This window comes from Rhopalosiphum padi, chromosome 3 (genome assembly GCF_020882245.1).
Source record: "Rhopalosiphum padi isolate XX-2018 chromosome 3, ASM2088224v1, whole genome shotgun sequence".
Taxonomy (NCBI): domain Eukaryota; kingdom Metazoa; phylum Arthropoda; class Insecta; order Hemiptera; family Aphididae; genus Rhopalosiphum; species Rhopalosiphum padi.
The window spans coordinates 26,879,155-26,900,996 of NC_083599.1; the positions used below are offsets into that span (position 1 = coordinate 26,879,155).

General features: G+C 27.9%; 1 protein-coding gene and 1 long non-coding RNA gene across 5 annotated transcripts in view; one reads left to right on the forward strand and one right to left on the reverse strand.

The window, feature by feature from the left end:
• Positions 1–21,842, forward strand: part of LOC132926305 (papilin) — a 48,812-nt gene that overhangs the window by 17,005 nt on the left and 9,965 nt on the right. For all 4 annotated transcript variants that reach the window (XM_060990649.1, XM_060990652.1, XM_060990650.1 and 1 more), the window contains exons 3-28: positions 8,798–9,000; positions 10,846–10,906; positions 11,255–11,337; positions 11,414–11,564; positions 12,181–12,304; positions 12,553–12,633; positions 12,706–12,878; positions 13,292–13,427; positions 14,343–14,536; positions 14,878–15,024; positions 15,739–15,918; positions 15,984–16,154; positions 16,248–16,430; positions 16,509–16,650; positions 16,741–16,859; positions 16,984–17,860; positions 17,927–18,073; positions 18,169–18,406; positions 18,514–18,689; positions 19,692–19,865; positions 20,074–20,226; positions 20,458–20,682; positions 20,748–20,924; positions 20,991–21,167; positions 21,241–21,417; positions 21,483–21,662. In XM_060990649.1, coding sequence (XP_060846632.1) covers positions 8,798–9,000; positions 10,846–10,906; positions 11,255–11,337; positions 11,414–11,564; positions 12,181–12,304; positions 12,553–12,633; positions 12,706–12,878; positions 13,292–13,427; positions 14,343–14,536; positions 14,878–15,024; positions 15,739–15,918; positions 15,984–16,154; positions 16,248–16,430; positions 16,509–16,650; positions 16,741–16,859; positions 16,984–17,860; positions 17,927–18,073; positions 18,169–18,406; positions 18,514–18,689; positions 19,692–19,865; positions 20,074–20,226; positions 20,458–20,682; positions 20,748–20,924; positions 20,991–21,167; positions 21,241–21,417; positions 21,483–21,662 — 4,849 coding nt within the window. The remainder of the gene's footprint in view (positions 1–8,797; positions 9,001–10,845; positions 10,907–11,254; positions 11,338–11,413; positions 11,565–12,180; positions 12,305–12,552; positions 12,634–12,705; positions 12,879–13,291; positions 13,428–14,342; positions 14,537–14,877; positions 15,025–15,738; positions 15,919–15,983; positions 16,155–16,247; positions 16,431–16,508; positions 16,651–16,740; positions 16,860–16,983; positions 17,861–17,926; positions 18,074–18,168; positions 18,407–18,513; positions 18,690–19,691; positions 19,866–20,073; positions 20,227–20,457; positions 20,683–20,747; positions 20,925–20,990; positions 21,168–21,240; positions 21,418–21,482; positions 21,663–21,842) is intronic.
• On the reverse strand, positions 8,611–10,220 carry LOC132926307 (uncharacterized). The gene is made up of 3 exons (XR_009661406.1): positions 10,114–10,220; positions 9,125–9,225; positions 8,611–9,027 (listed from the first exon to the last, which is right to left on the reverse strand). It is a non-coding gene; the product is annotated as an uncharacterized LOC132926307 (long non-coding RNA).

Below are 21,842 nucleotides of genomic sequence, written 5' to 3' on the forward strand. Positions count from 1 at the left end.
ATAATAATATTATGTTATTATATCATAAAAAAATTAATATTATTTAGTCGTGTTTTATAATAATATACCTACGAACGACTGCGTATGTAGTTTTAATGTACACGTTGTATAACGTGATTTTTTTTTTCCGTGCGATGCATTGTACGTAAACGTTACACTTGTTGTCCGTTCCAACCCCCCATTCATCAAAACCATACACGTGCTAGCCATGTGCGCGGTGTATACGTATATTGTGTGCAATGCGAACATCAAACAGCTTTGCCGCTAATCGGGTGCCTGCCGCGTTTATTAAAATGTGCAACGCGCGCACACACACACACACAACGGCATTCGGCGATGCGTCCGAGTCCGGTCGTTACTACATACTCGTTGTGCACCTTACATTGCACACACACACACACACACACACATATATATTTTTACGTATATATCACGAAAGTGACTCATATCCACCGGGACAAACGCCGATGGGAACGTATATAGTGTACGAAAAGACATGTCAACCATTGTCGGGTTTGGCTCGTGATGTGGCCCCGATGCCCCGACACGTTCAATCGCCTTCATAATATGCATTGCAATAAAATAATAATTTTATTTTTGGTTAAAAAAAACAATTTATTACTTTAAAATTATTTGTTATTCAAATAATTAAAAAAAAATTTTAATCAACAATGATTTACTATTTTACCTCGATTAAAATATATTGTAAGACAAAATAACACAATAAGTATAAATTACTTTAATTATTATTCAAATAGTAAGTTTATTGAATTCATTTTCGGGAGATCCATAACCTATCACTAATTTCATTTTTTTTTTATAAATTTAATGATTTTCTTCAATAAAACAGACAAGTTAACGAATCCAGCTGTAACAGACTATTGGCTTACAAAATATCTAAGTTTGATTTTTCAAATTTTAAGTTTTTAAATATGTACTCACTTGTTCACACTTAAATTGTGTGCATAGAATTATAAGAACATATTTTGCTATACAAAATGCGTTAAATAGACCATACTTCGTTATTAGTTCATAAATAATTTGAAATTGCCGAGTCACGACTCATAAGTGATTTAAATATATATTTTCCCATTTGGCTGCGGACTCAAAATATTGAAAAATGTCTAAGGGCCCCCTGCAATCGGCGGACGGCGGATAGCCGGGTGCGCCAGACGTATGCACTGCAGTTGTCAACGAATACGATATGATATATGACTCCGGATGACTGACGACTTCGTAAAATATATTCGTTCGGCGTAAAAACCTAATGTTATATCCAATGCACTGTCGCGGGTAGTTTTTGTTTTATTTTTGTGTTATGCAGTGAAACATGTGTCTAGTGGTACTACACGATAATAATAATTTAATGTTGCTTGCTCAAAACAAAGGGCTTAACGCATAGTTATCCAGTAATGGAAATATAAAAATATTTATCTAATATTATTATCGATTAAAGATTTGATATATTTAATAATTTAATTACGAAACTGACAATTAATAATTTTTTGATTATATGTTATGTGTCAGCACTAATGTCTCTTTAGTTCGTTACACTATAATAGAGTACAGACATATATTATTTAATGCAGTTTAATGGTTACAACTACGTTCATCGAATGTTATAGTGTACGCTAATAAATCTGGTACTCAAGACCAGTTTTCTAACTTAAGTACCTAATATCAGTAAATGAAAACTATGAAAACAGAGTAATAAAAAAATTGAGCGATTCTTGAACTCGTATTAAGCATTAAGTCATCGACCCATAATTTATATATTATATTTTACCACTTCACTTTAAATTCTATATTTGGTCTATAGAACTCATTAGATGCATTATTTGTGCCATCATTAAACTTGATTTACATTCGTAATATTATTTAATTTATTTTTGAATTGTTTCAATTTTTTACATAGCTTAACTACCTAGTACCTACTATCTGTAGGAACTTCTTTGGCATCAATACATTGCGTTTTATGGTAAAGATTTTTTTTGTAATAAATGTAAGGTACATGATTACGTCTTGATAGGTTCTAAATCTTGATAGTATTTTTACGTATTTTTATTTATGATCAATAATAAATTACCCTTTAAAAATAAAAATGTATTTAAAAATCAAAAAACATTTCATGTCTCGTTTTACATAATGTTCAATGTTCACCATACCTAACTGCATAGTATTATAATATTATTGTTTGTTACTTTTACCTATATACACAATGAAATCAGTAGATATTATTTTATTCAAAACGTAAGCCCTTATGCATTCATTATTAAACAAAAATAAATAATCCACCGACTAAACGTTATGATGTGTAGATATTCAAGAAACTAAAATAATCTAGGCGATAAAAAAAAATATCTTAATATATTATCCTCATTCCTTTTGCCACCTGTTCGTCGAGCGATTAAAATAATTGTATTTCAAAATAAATACACAAATAAATTATTATTTCACTTTTTTTTTTTAACACAGATTTTTAATGGTCATAAATCATATGTGCGGCCTTTTGATTTATATACACATACCCATCTTTTTGTCCGGCAAAACGGAAACATAATGGTCACTGAAAGCTATTTATCAACACGTCTTAATGGCGATTTAAAGTCAAGTTTGTTATGTGACACAATAGACACGAAAATATGACAAATATCTCTTTGCTTTGTTATGAATTAAATTATAATTATTCAAAAAAAAAAAAAAAAAACCGTGAAGACTAAACAGGAAATCTTCTGGACGGCGGTGGACTCCTCCATATTATACTCATATAGTCATATTATTATAATATATACCTATAAGCCTACCGGGTTAGTGGTAGCAGCAATAATGGATATATCATTTGACTCGATCGGGTGCATGGTTAGTTTCAACTTAAGACCGTGTTTATCTCGTGGTTAGTTTCAACTTAATGCTATGTTTATCGCATGAGCTATAAATCAAGCAACAATGCAGGCACCTATATTATAATAGCATTATTGAATTAAATACTAATCCACCAATCTATAGGTATGAACCTACCTAGACGGGTAAGAGTCTAGCCGCTAGATTGTCTGTGTATTAGTTTTTCTAGAAGTTGTTTTTTATTTGTATTATGTGAATAATTAATATTTATGTTATTAATCAAAAACATTAATTGACTTTCAATATAATACGTAGTTTTTAAAGGAATGTATTAGTTTAATATCTTTTTCAAGTCTTAGTTTTAAAATCTTTCGTTGAACGTTTTCATATAGATTTAATGGCGAACGTCGAATTTATAATATATATATATATATTTTCATTTATACTATTATTTTAATCGACGAGATCACAATGAGGTTTCTTTATATTATAGTAAACCATAACTACTGGTGTAGATTAAAAAAAATATACATTTTTATGATTTTTATTTTTTTATTTGGTCGGAAATACGTGCCCGTTGTTCCAATTGCACAGACGTTGTTATAAATACCTAACCTACGAGAAATAGGATTTTAAAATTCCACTGTTAAACAATAATAAACTTCTACTATTATAACATTTATATTATACACTGCACATAATATATATATATTATATATTTGGTATCCTGTTGCAGTTATTTATGTTAAATGTATAGTTACCTATATATTATATAGTTATGTGTGCAGGTGGTGCAAAGACGGTAGTTTGAAAAAGTAACAAGCAAACAATAGATAGATTTTAAATTCTTAAGTTGACAGCCGTCCGTGATTATAATATTATTTTCATCAAATCGGTGAAACGTTAGAATTCTAGTGATTTACGTAAATACTATAGCGGTCCTGTATGAAGTATTTAACTTATAACCATCATATTCTAACCAAACAGTTTTTGATAACGTTGATGCATAAGTACGAGTATATTAGTATATACAACTGTACTTTCAGTGTAAATTTAAATATCTGCTAAAATTTAAGTTATTGGAAGAACTTATTTTACAACTAAATTAATTCAGTAACCAATTACCAAGTACTCCTAATTTAGACATAGTATACAACACATATTTTTACTACCAAAAGATTTATTTTTGGATAAGTGAGAATTAAAATATTATACATTACACTTCGTATTATATATGTTCATGAAATTCTTAAACATAATTATATATAATGATTTTCATCATAATATTCATAACATAGATAATTGCTTAGTTTTGGACATATAATTTGTATTAACGTTGAACGAAATAAATGGATAATTTTTCTTATGGGTGTTAACATAAATGGCTACTAGCTACACATTAGGTGTATAATGCTAACTGCATAGTGCATATGCGTGTTGTATTTTTCAACACTGTACAGTGTACATTTAACTATCTATCTGCAGTCGGACATGAAACGTAATTGATCCTGTATTATTTGGAATAATGTTGTTAAATATTTTTTAAATTTTTGTATTTCATAATATTTAGTATACGATTACAAGACGCGTGATTTTACAGAATTAGTAGTAAAAACGTGATTTAAGTGTTTAGCTTAGTAATTTATCGTCAGTAATACCCACAGGTAATATTAGGCAAAATGTATTATAGTTATTACAAATCATGTTTATTATCCACAGTCCACACATTTATAACGACTCAATTTTGGATAAGTAACTATAGATACTATAGTAAGTAAGGTTACTGGTACCTATAACTTACTATAATATAATGTATTGATAATGGAACATTTACATTTTTTTAACAGCCAAAATATTTATAAATATGAATCGATTTTTTTTCATTGCGCTGATTAGTGATAATTGTAGTGTATCTAATAGTTAATACGCGTACCTTCCCATAAAATAAATAATTCTCAATTCAAATTTTTGTAATCGATGAATGTATAGACTGATAAATTTACATAAATAAAGTTTATGAGTACCTACCATATTATATTTCAAAATATTGACAAATAATAATTATAATTTTTTAATACACAAATAAATAATACGTTTTATAAAAATGACAAGTTTTTCTCAAAAATTATTTTTTATAAACAATTAATTGAACTTCAAGAAATTCTGATTAAAATATTTTTTAAATGTGTCTAACAATAAGTAATTAATTACTAAAAACGCAATCGTACACTTTTCACTGCCTATTTAACGATTTTTACTAAAATTATCCATCTACTATGTGGCATGTAATATGCTAATATGTATACATATAAATTAATCGATATTAACATAAATAACACTTGTGACTTGGACTATAAATAACGAAATAATGTACCTATTTTTATAGGTTGTTGTACTGATTTTTATTGAATTTTGAGTTTCTTTTAAAGTTTAACGCACTCAAGTAAAGGAAAAATTACAATGCTCTTCCACGAGGGGTGTCCTTGGTTCGAAAATATGAAAACCCTATGAATAATGTGTTTGTGGAAATGATAATAATAAAATATAATGTTCATGTGACAATGCTATTTGATGCCATGGTGCGTGGAAAATCCGACTATTTTTTAATCTGTTTCACGGTCGGTATTGTGATTGAAAACTACTGCTGGGTATCCATCATCATAATATTTTATATTATTATGTCATAGTGAATACTTGTTGACATTTTAAACAAGACACCCGATATAACGTAGTTAATGTAAGTACATAGGTACTTACAGCACTTATTAATTATAGTGGGCAACGGTTGTACCTATTTACTTTTATGGGATATAACTATAAATATTAATAAAAGGCATTGTTTGTGTATATGTGTGTAAGCGATCCAGAGCCAAGTCTATCGTTTTTGAAACTAATGGTATATATAGGTTATATCTTATAGCCACACGGTTGTGCACCTCGAAGGCTCGAAGCCAATTTTTAAATTTTGTACTTAAAAGAAGGGCTCGCACAGGGATTTGCTGGCTTACAAAAAACGAATATTTATTTGTTTGTATAGGGTTATAGTCATTGCTGGTAACAAAAAATAAAACAATTGACTTGCATTATATTTTAATCTGTCACGGGTAATGCTATGGAGGATCAGCTAGTATTAAATACGAACAACGCATAATATTTCGGTAGATACATAAATAAAAATATGTATAGGTATAGTAATACGAGTAAGTAGTTGGTAATAAATACAAAAATAAATATAAACAAATCCGATAAAATATTTCTTGTGAAAAATATGAAATGTTATGTAAACTGATCGTCCGGTCGGGAAGTCAATAAATTAATATAAATATACTATATAATGTGATACATCAGTGACGCGTGTAATATCGTATAGTAAGTCGGTATACATTCTTAATTAATTGCCGAAATCGATCCAGTAAACTATAAGTGCGTTGTCATTTTTAGAATACCGTCTAACGTTATAGATTATTACGATTGATATTATTGTTATGCGACTAATGGTTTCGAGGCTCTCCCGTAGATTAGAGATTTTAAGGAAGAAAATGTTATGTTTTAACGTAACGCGCGGGGTTTTAATATTATATTATGATAAATCATTTTAATACAAAAACTTGAATATAATTATTATTTAAGGCGCGATAACGTATCGAGTATCTTGTTTTCTCGGTATTTCGGTGGTGTTTAACAAAATACCTATGCGTAATACGAGACAAACGGTCCATTATAATATTAAAGACGAGTTACACGCACGGCAAATACGAATCGGTCGTTCTTTCCAGATAAGTATCTTATATATTCATAACAGGCATCGCGCACGTTTAATATAATATGTACCCATATATTGTATAAATGTATACAGAGTGATTCACCAAACACGATCACCCCCTTATTCCGGTTTAATGAAGAAGTGTTTGAGTTGTTGAGTTAGTCAACTTTGTATTCTAAAGATAACGAGTTCGTGATAATGGCTACGATATGAGAGCTATGGTAATTTGAAAATTCTAGTGATTTTGATTAATTTATTAGGTAATATTTATAATTTATGAAAACGGTCCAAGTATAATAAATACTCGAAATAACATCTATTTTATATTTTTATAAATCAATTTTTAAGAGCTTATATTATTAATATTATAAACATTTTAATTACTTAAAAATTACTCGTTTGAATTTTGAATTAGTTACAAAAATTTAGCACTCAAATATCAAAAATATTAAAAATCAAAATTTAAGTAAATTTGATATTAAATGAAAAAATGGGGACGTGCATGCTCACTCTTTATATTGTAAGTATACAGAGCCATAAAAAATACACATCATGCAAATAGCGTTTTGTATGTACTAACGTATATCATGTTGAGTATGTAGACTATGTAGATACTTGTGATTTCATACGGTTCGGCGTAGAAAATATATTATTTTATAATATTATCCACCACATTATTTTAATATATTCTCTTATTTTGTAATCGATATATAATCATCAGCGTTTCGATGTTATTTTCTTCATTTTGCACCATTTTTTTTTTCTTTTCACGACCACGATGATTAGGAAATCGTGAGAAGCGCCCAAGCCGTGACAGGGTATCGTGGCGTTATTTTTAACACTCCATTAATCACCTTTAACGAACTCCCGATCTCATAATATATGTCTGGCGTTACAATACGTGTCCGGTCACCGCCACTTGTGTCTACACCTTTTTTCTCGAGTCTTTATTTTTATTAGATATTATTAACAGGTTTGTTATGATACAATTAAGACTGATTTGATGAGTAAAAAAAAAAAAATGAAAATAAAAACAAGATTTTATTTTAATACTTGTCTGTATAAACCCCATAAATTATAATATAATATGTAGGTTATACGCATAAATAGCTATTATAAGTAGGTAATTGGTAAAGGATATCACATTGGTGCATAATTGAAACCAAATATTTTGATTATTAAGATTTTATTTATTGATCACGGTTTATTAATTTTTCAACGTAATACGTGTAAACTAATTATTATACTAATTAATTAATTATTATGAGAATACAGAAATTATTTTCAATCTAAAATACCTAAAGCCTAAATGTTATGTTAAGAATTACAATAGAATACATACGTATATTTCTCAAGTTAAAAGTAAAATTATTAAATTTACAACATGCGAATAAAAATATAAAATGAGCATAAAGTATTTCAACATTATTAATAGGTATTTAATGTTAAAGTGTTAATGATAATCATAAAAAAAACTTACTTAACTTAGAATCTAAAATAGGATTATAAAAAGTGAATGAATTTTTTATGTATATTTATTTGTAAGCACTTGTCACAACAACTGAACAGCCTAGACAACTTAAACATATATTAAGATCTAATCTAATAATTTTATAAAAAGAATTCTGGGTACGTTACGTTAGTTATTTCATATTATAATATGATTTACACTAGCTGTGTGTTGTATAATGAGAATAATTTGTCTGTTGAAATAATCGGGTGTTATTTTTCATTTTAAATATTATTAATATGAATTGGAATACCTACCTATCTGAACTGCATACATTATATTGGGTTATATACACTTGTATTTATAAATTATATTTGTACAAAATCTTGGTGAAATATACGTTTTTTTTTGAGTTGGGTCAATGTGAACATAATAATATATTCTTATGCATATTATTATAACGTTGGTGAGAAACATGATACATACCTATTATTATTTACGCGAAAAACATTGAAAACAAATAAATATTAATTCAAAACACAACGCGTGCATGGCATGATTTGTATAATATTATATTGCGCTAAAATGCCAGATCATTAAATTCAAATATTACATTATGTACCTATTATAATAATGTTTACATTTAATGCAGCGTGGATTTCAACTGATCGATGTTTATCGCTGTCCATTAGATATATATCTAATATTAATAATTGTATCATATATGGTTTGAATTCTTGTAGCATCACCTCCGACATGGTCGACACAAAAGACAACAATGGAACAATACGTTTAGCAGCTCGGGATTCGTACCAGAATATCATGTTTATCTGGACGGCAGTACCTCGGAGAGTGGTGAATGGAGTCCGTGGTCCGACGATAGCCAATGTTCCCGTAGTTGTGGCGGAGGAGTCGCGTTTCAGACCAGGAGATGTCTGACATCCAGGTATTATTATGACACGGACACGTGTACCTATTATAAACATATAAACCGTAGTACGAAGTTTATTATTATCTAAATAATAGAACTGAAATAATGTTAATGTCTGTATGAATTTCAACGTACTTACATATCATTTATGGTCACTCTGCGCGTGCTTTTGGTTTTATCGAATGTAACAGCCCTCAGAGATGATTATGATAATATTTTATATAGAATGAAACACGTCGGCTATGTTTGATGAACGCCACGCAGTGAAATAGATAAAACATTTTTGTTTTTATTATCGTTATTATATAGTCTATAGAGTGGGTCAGTAAAAACTCAATAATAGTCGATATTTAAATTCTACTATTAATAATAATATTATAGGTAAACTAAATGTCAGTAAGCTATAATATTGTTTGACTTCGGAATGTGCAGTAAATCGACTCATTAACCTTAAACTTTTAAAGATGACGCTAAATACAATATATATTAAACCGAAATAAAATATGAAATAAAACAATTTATTTTTTTGAATTATTCATTTTTACACATTTTGAGAATGTCGTCACGTCTACAAATCTACTAAAAATAAAATATAAGATATAAGTACGGAGTTCCTCTAATGGAAAGATTATTTATTATATGAATCATGTCCTGTTTTTCATAAATATCACCACGTTCACTTATTGTTCAATTTATATATATATGAACAAATATTACAGATAGTACACAGTAAAAAATTTAAATTATAAAAACAAAAATTATTTAGAACATATTTGTCAAACTAACTTTTATAAATTATTTCATAAAGACAATTTTGGTATATAGTACAGGTGAAAATTATAACTAGATTCTGTAATGAATCCAATATACCAATTTAAATCTAGATAGTCTGTCGTTAATCGTTAAACATATGTGGTATGAAATATACTCTATGAATTAATGTTCTATAAAAGCGATTTAGCTGGTACATGAGTTAAATAGATTAAGCAAATTTGGCCATTTCTCAATTATAACACATTATTTACTAGTAAACAATTACATTTTCATAATTTATTTTTTTAAATAAATTATTTACAAAAAATAAAAAAGCCAGTACATTTAACTCAGAAATTTTAAACTAATTCTTACCTTTATTCCTGGCACAGACTTTTTTTTAACTGAAATTTCTATAATTTAATAGCACGCGTTCTTAGAAGAAAAAAAATGGTCGATCATCCATTCAATTATGTAGCTAATAAAATAAAAATAAACTAATGGGTAATATATTTTTTAGTATAGACAACGATATTATGATAATAGACCACACCTTAATGACCATCAACATATTATTCGTTTAAATTATTATTCATATTAATTTAAAAATTACTTAATAATTGCGCCATATAAACATAATTAAGATAAAGAACATACAATATAATCACATTTTTCATGTAAAATAAATAAATAAATTTTATATAAGTATAGACAATACACTAATTAATACACAAATCGTTAATTTTATTGAAAATAATAAAAGTCTACCGATAGGATTATCTATTGTTCATAATAATTCATGCAATACACTAAAGTTTTATTTTTAAAATAAACTTTTTATTATTAATACATTTCACAAGAGTTTCAAGGCGAACATCTATTAAAACGTTTATTTGTATGTAAAGGGTTCTTAGAAATGCATTAGTCAAAAATATTGTTATTTAATTAGTACCTATTGCTATTTTATTTGGCAAATATCAATAAACGGTATCCGGTGTCCATTAAATAATTGTTCGCATAACTCGAATTGACTCATGAGTTTCTAATATAAATAAAATAATGTTAGGTAGGAACATCCATTTACTTAAAACTTATTTTTGTTTATAGACAAGACGGTTCCGAAGATTGTACAGGATCATCGAAAAGATATTATTCATGTAACATTCAAGTGAGTATACACTTGTTACAAGCATAAAAATTATCCTTAAAAATTATAGCTGTATTTTTTTAAATTACCAAATCAGTTTAGTATAATACAGTAGTATGTATCTCATATTCTTAATAACAAATCAATATATATATATATATATATATATATATATATATATAATATAATCAAGCCCACACTTGAATACATTTATCGAATGCATATTACATGTAATATTAATAAAATCGATTAAGTACAGTATATTGATCTATGCCATAGTAATTTATTAAAAATCGTTCTCAATTAACGCATCGTGATAATGAATATTATAAAACAAACGAATTGAATATCCGCGATTTTTTTTTACAGGAATGTCCTAGAAAAAGTCTGGATTTCCGACTGGAACAATGCGGTGCATTTAACCGTGTACCGTTTGAAGGATTGACATACGAGTAAGTGGAAACAACAACAATAAAAAAAAAAAAACTTTGTATTGTCATACGTCTACAATATAAATTATTTACACAGATGGGTACCCTACACCAAAGCTCCAAACAAATGTGAACTGAATTGTATGCCGAAAGGGGAACGATTTTATTACAGACATAGAAATAAAGTAATCGACGGTACACCGTGTGATGAAGAAAAATTAGACGTTTGCGTCGATGGAAAATGTTTGGTAATGCCATTGTATAATAATAAATGTCATTATTGTTTGTTTAAGTTTTTAAAAATATCGTTCTCGTATTTTATTTATCTAGTACTTATATAAGCTTGTTCTGGCGTAATTCAAATTCAAATTATTCGTTCGGGGTGATGTTTATTTTCAGTACTTCCTATAAAAATATATTTTTATACGATAAGTAATTTTTGAGGTACCTATTTGTACTTCTTTATTGTGAATAACGATATTTGAGAATTTATTCATATTATTATCGCTCTATTAATTAAATTTAAAATTTGTGTTACACTATCGTGGTTTATATTGCGTATCTAGTATTTCTAATCGATGTTTGGACATACCACGACTTTAACCAGACACCGTTGTACCTGTGATTTATATTTTTATTGTTAGACATCATCTTTAATCAAATTTCGCTATATTGTATGCATTTCAATATTTCTATTACAAAGTTTCAGTTATATGAACTATATCAATGTCTTAGCCACTTACGTGTATTACGCTTACATACCTATTATTAGATGCATTTTTAAACGGTCCCGTGTTTAATTATCATAATCATAATATTAATAAAAATAAATACGTTTTTGGATTAAATAAATATAAATTTCAGTCAGTAGGATGTGATAATCTATTGGGTTCGCCGGTAAGAGAAGATCGTTGTCGTAACTGTGGAGGAGATGGTTCCAACTGCAATACCGTTCAAGGTATTTTGGATATGAACGATTTACAATACGGTACGTAGCTACATATAATTTATACTTATTAAAAACCTCATTAAAATGTTTAAAATTGTTTATAAAATTTACCATTTATAATAGCAGTGTTGTACGTATGGATTTTAAAGCGATTTTTATAGTACACTATACGTCTATAATACCTATACGTACTTATACATTAAACTAGTAATAAAATTGTATTATTTGTATCCATTATATTTTTGTTATAAATAATTAAAATTTTTTTTTTTTAATTTTATTTCTAGGGTATACGGATATACTTCTGATTCCGGCAGGTGCTACTAACATAAGAGTAAGGGAAATTCAGCCGTCCAATAATTATTTAGGTAACTTATAGTTTTAAAACATTTGCGCTTTTCTTTACTTAATATTTTGTTACATAAACGTAATTTTTAAAGCAATTAGAAACGTTTCTGGACACTATTACCTAAACGGTAATTGGAAGATAGATTATCCTAGAAGCCTGAAAATCTGCAATTCCGTTTTCCATTACGAGAGGAAAAAGCGAGCACTTTACACACCCGAAATAATTACAGCTTTAGGACCAATTTCAGAAGCCATTTATATAGTTGTAAGTAAAATATATATTTATTTTTTAATTTTATATTTACTAGCTAAAAGTTGTAATAATAAATCAAAATAATTATAAATGGTTCTTATGTTCGTTAAAATATTTAATTGTTAATTAAATTTTACATCGCGTTAAAATTTATATTTCTCTATATTAATGATTTATGGATCTAGTTTCTACTAATTAAGTAGTAAATATCATTTTTTTTTTATGTTTACCTAATAACTATGTGATTAATAATGATTTACAGTAAACCTTTAAGACAGTATGGGCGCAAACTCGACACCAATTAGTTTTAATTAACTTTTTACTTGATAAAAATAAAACCATTTGTTTAATACAAACTCTGTACATAATATTACCTAGTTTATTAATAGTTAGAAACATTTTTAACGATATTTGTATTACATTAGTTACTGTATCAAGAAGTTAACCCTGGAATCGAGTACGAGTACAGTATTCCAACTAGTGCCGCAAAACTAACATTATCCAGAGGATACAATTGGATGTATAATGAGTTCACTGAATGCAACACAACTTGCGGTGGAGGTAATAATGGTCATAATTTCTTTTTTGCTTAACAGATTATAAATAATTATTTTAATTTAGTTACGTATTAAAAAAATACTATACAAGCCATATATTTCATATTTGCAGCATATATTTGTGCACTTTGCTTGACATCTTTTATCAGGAATATTTAACAGAAGGCAATGTTTTTTTTTTCAAAAGTCTACAAATTTTTGTCATAGATATAAATTTAGAACAACGATCATTATACGCAGTTTCTGTTTATCTCATTTAAGTTTTAATTCTCTAGAATATAATAAGAGTCTAAATTGAACGAATTTATTTTATTTATTTATTTTGTTCGTAAATCACAATCAAGTTTTCGGATAGAAAAAGTAAAAATAAAATTTTTTTATTTTTATTTTTAAAAACATACATTATTGAGACTTAAATGTTAGAGGTGATTTTAGATTGACTTCAATCGATTCTGTGATCTGTTTAGGTCACTTTTGAAAATGAGTATTATGTATTCTGTTTCAGATTTATTTTATTAGAATTTTTAATATTTTTAATTTTGGTTAAATTTTCGTCGTTCAATATTTTATTATTAAATAAAAAAAATGGAAGAGCTGAATTATTTTTTTTTGTATGTTTCGTAAATTATATATTACTATATAGTATACCTATGGTTATAATATATACTATAGTTAACTATGGTTAAAATTGAAAATCACCATTTCATGATAATATTATTACAGCTTATTAGTGTACTATTATAATTACCTAAATATAAAATAAAGTACGAGTATATACTGTGTACACTATATACAATACGTCATATATATTGTTGAAATTATTATTAAATTTATAATTGGTTAATATGCAAGTAGAAATATAATAAGCTGTATCATGGATATAAATACTTTATATTTTATTAACATTTTTGTCTTAAAGGTACAAGAACTCGAGACGTTTGGTGTGCTCAAAAGAATGACTCCATGCCTGTACCTGCAGAACTTTGTGATCCAGGTTTGGAACCATTAAAATCACAATCGTGTTCGATGGAACCTTGTCCACCTAAATGGGCGCCAGCTAATTGGACATTATGTACACACAAATGTGGAACAAACGGAACACAGACTAGAGAAGTAAAATATTTAAAATAATATTATATATATTGACAAATAATAATAATTATTTTTTGTTATTATTATAATTATTACTGACTATAATTTACAAAATATTTAAATAGTTTGAAAGGTGGTTTTTCTACAATGTATCCAGTGAACAAGTAGGTACTTAAACTAATTCGAAAAACTAACTAATTCAAAAATTAAAATAAATAATCATACGATTTTTTAATAAAATTATGTCAGACTTCAATGCCATCACCAAGAGATTTAAAAACACTGTGAATTGTTTTACAATTAATCCATATTTTATACTCATTTTTTAAGTACCTTATAGATACCAATAATTATAATTTTAGGTTGGATGTGTGCGACGAATCAATGGTATTGATGTTCCCGTAGATAGTAACTACTGTAACCAGTACGACGGAGCAAAGCCGGCAACTGTACAACCATGCAATATAGGGCTAGAATGCCCACTATGGCACACTGATCCTTGGAAACCTGTAAGCAAAGGATTTATTTAAAACAATATTAAACAGTTATATTATTTACAAAGTATATTTTTGGAGTATTGTTTTTATTCTTATGATTTTTATTTAACATAATATTGTATAAAAATTGTAATAATATATCATTAAAGAAAATTAAAATTATGTTATTATACGGTTATAATATGATAAATATTGTACGTTAGTACATGGGAATTTTTATTAATTTTGGAAAAAAAATGTTGACCAATTTAAGTGATCTAAATGTTTTTTATAACATAATTTACATACATATCTTTATATAATATTTATCTTCTTATGGTGGCCCAACAGTAGAACATTTTGATACCACTTAAATAAATTGTTACTACGGGAAAACAAAACCTTTATTTGGTTAATTTTGAATGATATTTGATTTTAAGACTAATCACTTCAGTAAGTTAAATATTTAAAAAATAAATAATAACAAAAATGTATTTATGTACTTCTTAATCAACATATATTGTTATATTGTGTTATATATTATAACTTGTATATAGTTTGATTAATATTACTTGTTATTTTTAAATATAAAATATAATAAATTGTTTTCTCTAATTTGTAATTGAAATACAACGTTAATTATTCAATATTCCAAATTAAAAAGATTCGTTTTAGCTTTTAGTATATTAATTAACAAATTTGGTTTAGATAGACAATATTATATGACATAATTTTTTTTATTGACAGTGTAATCAACTGTGTGGAGCTGGTAAACAAACTAGAAAAGTTAGTTGCTACAGAAAAGTTGATAAGAAAATTATTGTCTTAAATGATGACGAATGTGAGACTAAAAAGCCAGACACAGAAAAAGCATGTCATTTGCGTCCATGTGAGGGCGTTGATTGGGTGACGTCTGCGTGGTCAGGAGTAAGAAAACAATTTATAATTCATATTTATTAATTTTATTTAATTATTTAAATATTCAAATTTAGTGCGGTGATTGTAATTTGGATTTCGAAACTAGACAAGTGATTTGTGCAAATTCTAAAGGAAAATTATATGATAGCCAATTTTGTAAGAAATCAAAATACCCAGAGACTGTACGAAATTGCACACCATCAGATGCATGCGAGTATCAGTGGTATGCCACTCAATGGAGTGAGGTACAATGCAATACCTATATTATTATTATTATTATTATTATTATATTTGATACGATATATCTTTATTATAATATTATGTGTAAATGTGTCTAGTGTTCATCAAAATGCAGCACTGGAAAACAAATCAGAAAAGTTTTTTGCGGATCTTTAGTCGGTGAATCGATTAAAAAAGTCGATAGTGTAAAATGCGATCCAACCAAAAAATACGAAGATACTAAAAATTGTACTGGTAAAGAAACATGCAAAGGAGAATGGTTTTCAGGCCCTTGGACGGCGGTTTGTTTAAATATTGATTAACTAATGATTTTATTTAATTATTTGTATTATTAATTCATAAAATAATTTAATACACAGTGTTCAAAACCTTGTGGTTCTGGAGAAAAAAGCAGGAAGGTATTTTGTATGGTTGGAAACTCTACTGTGGATGCTAGTCAGTGTAAACCCGAAACACTTTTATACTCTAGCGATGAGTGTAATAAACAGCCTTGTGGTGAAGGTAAAAGTTAATTTCATATTCTTAAATTTGCAAACCCCGTTTATTGATATCTCTCATGAAGAAGAATTCTTTTGTTTTGTTTCTGAATAGATCAAATTATGCCTGTTGAGTCTAAGAAACCAATTACGGAAGAAGATACGCTCGAAGAAGAAGAATGCGAAGATGAAATGATAACGGTTACTCCATTTGCAAGTGAACCAGATTATGAAGTAAATTTTTTTCTATTAAGCTAGTGTGACTATGAACTGTATTATTTACGAAGGAAAAAAATGTTCATTGATATTTTTTTCAAATGTTATCTTTGTACTTTTGTAACTATTAATTTTATTATAGGCTACAACATCGCCCTACACACAATCATCTGATGATAATATGATTAGTGCGGATTTAAATAATACAACGAAACCCCAAGAATCTGATGAAATGACTACAGATTCGATGAATACTGAAAAGGAAAGCACTATTACACCTTTGGAAATAAAAGTAACATCTACACAAAAAAAAACGAATTCCACTACTACTACTACTTCTCCAATCAAACGGAAAAAGAGACAAGCCATCTTAGATTCTCAAATCAAATTTTCTAATGCTAAACCTACTAATGTCCCTAGCCTTGACTTATCGAGTACATTTGAGTCCTCTACTATTATTTCAACAACGGATATGTCGACTACTGATATATCAACCACAGATATTTCAACAACGGATTATACAACTGTTGACACGCCAACAACTATTGATATTTCTTCGACGACTGACATTAATACATCAGTTTCTTCAGCGTCGCAGTCCACATCACCAGAACCAACAACAATTACATCTCAGACTGAAACACTTCAAACTGAAACAATGACGAGTAATGAAAATATATCAACTTCGATAGATATTTCATCATCTACAGCTGATTATAGTACAGAAAAAAGTGATAAAACTACTCCTATGGAGTTAACAACTGTGTCAATGTCTTCCCCTGATACAGAAAGTACTGTTGTATCTGATTCAATAACTGAATCAAGTACGGATGCAATGTCCACTACAGATATTTCATCAACCATTAATTTATCATCAAGCACTGAACCATCTACGTCACTTTCATCATTAGAAACAATCGCATCATCAACTGAGATGTCAGTTAGTACTTCTGACTATACCAGCGAAACATCTGAAGTTATGACAACATTTACTTCAGTGACTAATTCAACTAAAAAAAGTATGACGTTTAATTCGTAGCTTTTAGAACTAAGAAAACAAATTTAATATTTTTATTATATTGCAGCTACCAAGATGGAGAATCCATTAATTGAGGCTTCTAAGAAGGGCAAACGTATTTGTAAGAAAAAAAAGAAATTAGTCGATTGCCAAACATCAGAATTTGGATGCTGCTTTGATGAAATAACGCCCGCTAAAGGACCATTTAGTGCTGGTATTTATACAAATAATATGTCTATTTAAATATATTTATAAAGCTAATTATTTCTTTAAAGTGTCAATTAATTTTTTTTGTTATAAATATTTTAGGTTGTCCGGATGTACATACCTGCAAAGATACAGAACATAATTGTTGTTCGGATGGCGTGACTCCTGCAACTGGTCCTAAGAACGAAGGATGTCCTCCTTCAATGTGCAACGCTACCTTGTATGGCTGCTGTTCAGATGGCTTTAGTATTTCACTTGGAAATGATTTTGAAGGATGTCCTGTTGAGTTGCCTGTATTGACAACGACATTGGCACCAGATCTCGGATGCAAGAATACACAGTAATATTAATACGTTTAATGATTTTTAGTAGTAATATAGTTAAAAATAATTATCATTAATTATTATTAATAACTTATCATTTTTAATTTGTTTATTTAAATTTCAGATTTGGTTGTTGTCCAGATGGAAATTCTCCTGCTTCAGGACCAAGTTTCCAAGGATGTTACAGTTGCGTTGAAGGATCAGGAGAATGTGATTCGTGTTTGGAAACGGCATATGGTTGTTGTGCAGATAATGTCACCGCAGCTACAGGGCCAAATATGGCTGGTTGCCAAGATAATTGTAAGTTTGAATATTGATGGTCATACAATTCATGTACAAAACGTAATAGACATAAATCTGAAAAAAATATGATCAAGCAATACCAAAATAAAAATACAATTTATGTCGTTTAAAAATAATTATTTATTTCTACTCAAACTATTTAGTATTTACATTATGTTGATTTAAACCATTCAAATATTTATCTTGGAAACATGAAATATACTACTATTAATTAAATGATCCGTTTTACGCATTGATAATTTCAAAATACTTAAACTAATTTTTATACTATTTATAGGAACTAAAAATTTTTGAATTTTTTTCTTTAAATGTTGATACAATCTTCTCAATTTAAATGGTTAAACATTTTATATAATTTTCCTTATAAATTATTCTCACATTGATTTAAAAATTCACATATGCATAAATTTATGTGTGGATCAAACTAAATATTGTTATATTAACAATTTAGGTAATTTTTTTAATTTTAATACAAAAAAATGAATCGCGAAGACTTGCCATTTTTACCGTTATATATTCTATTGTCTTCAACAAAAAATTTAATTTTCAAATATTTAGAATAATTTTAACAATATTTTAATTGGAATAATTCATACAATATTTTTAATACATTAGAATAAATATAACTGTATTTTCATAATAATTAATAATAGTAAACGCTATATAGTTATTTATAATATATTTGTGTCATACAAACATTAATTTAATTTAAAATGTTACTATGTAGTATAAGTAACTATACTTACAAGCAACTGGCGGAGTAACGGTGCTTATCCTAAGTTTATAAATTTATATTTAGAACTTTTATAAGAAAACGAATTAAAAATAAGAGGTTATTCACACTATTTAGCCTACAGAACGTTTAAATTTTGATTATGATCCTTTTTTAGGTTTAAATTGTCTGCCCCTGTATTATAAAATAAATACAACAAATTAAATAATTATAATATTAAAACAATTATTTAAAATTTATTCAAACTACCAATACATATATTTCAGTGACGACTGATGATTTCATTTTCATAACATCTACTTCAGAACAACCATCTGACTCGTGTCAATTATCAGAATTTGGATGCTGTCCTGATGGAGTATCATCAGCCTCTGGATTCAACCTTGAAGGATGTATAGGAGTTGACTTTGATAATTGCACTTTGAATGAAAATGAAACAGGTAATTCTGTCAGTTTAAATTAGAAGAAAATAATATTATACATTGTAATATATGTAGGTAATTGATTGATACAATATGTTTTGAAATTTTAAATTGTTAAAATAAAACTCATAGCTGTTTAACTTCAATATAATAAATTATTAAATTTACATAACTTGATGGTTAGACAAATAAAAAGTAACCTGATATTTGACATTAATATTTCTAGAATGTTTATCCGCATGTGCTAAAGAACAATTTGGATGTTGTGATGATAATATTACTGCTGCACATGGACCAAATAAAGAAGGCTGTTGTCTAAGTTCCCAATACGGTTGTTGTCCAGACAATATAGTACCAGCCAATGGACCTAGTTTACAAGGTATATTCAAAAATTACTTTTATGAAATTATTTTTTTATTTCAGGTTGAATTATATGTATAATGTTTAATACTTTATTTAATTTATTTTACATACATACATAAAATCTGTAAATATATTGTTTAATATTTACAATAAACATATTATGTTCAGTTATAGTGATATTATTTGGTACACATAAAATGTAACTTACTATTGATTATTTATTGTATACAAATTATTTTTATTTTAGGTTGTGGATGTATTTACACGCCATTTGGATGTTGTCCAGACAATACTACAACTGCTAGAGGTCCAAATAACGCTGGCTGTAGTTGCCAATACACCGAACATAAATGTTGTCCAGACAATTTCACACCAGCTTCAGGGCCTCAGTACGAAGGTTGTGCGTGTCATACATACCAGTTTGGTTGCTGTCCCGATGGTATTACTAAAGCGCTTGGTCCAAACTCGCAAGGTACAATATTCTAAAAGTTAATTTTCAAATAATAATTTTAATTTTTTTTTGTTTTTCTGTCTTAGGGTGTGGTTGTGAATACACTCAATATGGATGTTGTGGTGATAAAAATACACCAGCTCTAGATGAGACTAAAAATTGTAGTTGTGAGGCATCTAAATATGGATGTTGTTTAGATGGTATAGCCGAGTCTAAAGGAGAAAATTTCGAAGGATGTCAATCTAAACCCATTCTACCTGGAGGTAACTATACAATGATAGATTATTGACTGAAATTTGAAATTATTAAAATTATCGTAAAACTTGTAGATAGATGCAAAGAGCCCAAAGATCGAGGTAGCTGTTCAGATTTCACTGTTAAATGGTTCTTTGATACTGAGTATGGTGGTTGTTCAAGATTTTGGTATGGAGGATGTAATGGAAATAATAATCGTTTCAAAACACAAGAAGAATGTAAAGATATATGTGTTGAGCCATCTGGTCGAGGTACATAAATAAATAAATCATTCACAAATTTATATCTAATAATACTCAATTGGAAAAATGTATTTATATATAGATGTATGTTACTTGCCAAAAAGCGTGGGTCCGTGTGAAGGATATTACCCTACTTGGTACTACGACCAAGAACGAAAACAATGTGCACAATTTGTTTATGGTGGATGTCTTGGTAATAATAATAAATTCCAATCACGAGAAGAATGTGAACACCTTTGTGTGGTTCCTGATACTTTGGGTATAACAAATAATAACTCAATAATATAACTGTTTATTTATTTATATGTTTTTAATTTTAAATAGATCCTTGTGAACAACCACTTACACCTGGACCTTGTAAAGGTAACTACTCACGTTGGTACTATGACAAATCAACACGTACCTGTTCATCATTTAACTATGGTGGCTGTAAAGGAAATCAAAATAATTTCTTGAATAAAGAATCATGCAATCATAAATGTATAAACCCACTCAAAATCCAAGGTAAGCTTAATTCATTTTAAATTATAAATAATAGTTAGATTATTAATCCAATTTTATAGTAGACATTTATAATTTGATTTTAAAGTGCATGAGAGTAGATAAGCTTAATCAATTAGACAATAATGCTATAAATACAATATTGAATAATGACTATTAATTGACGAAGATAATGAGAAACGA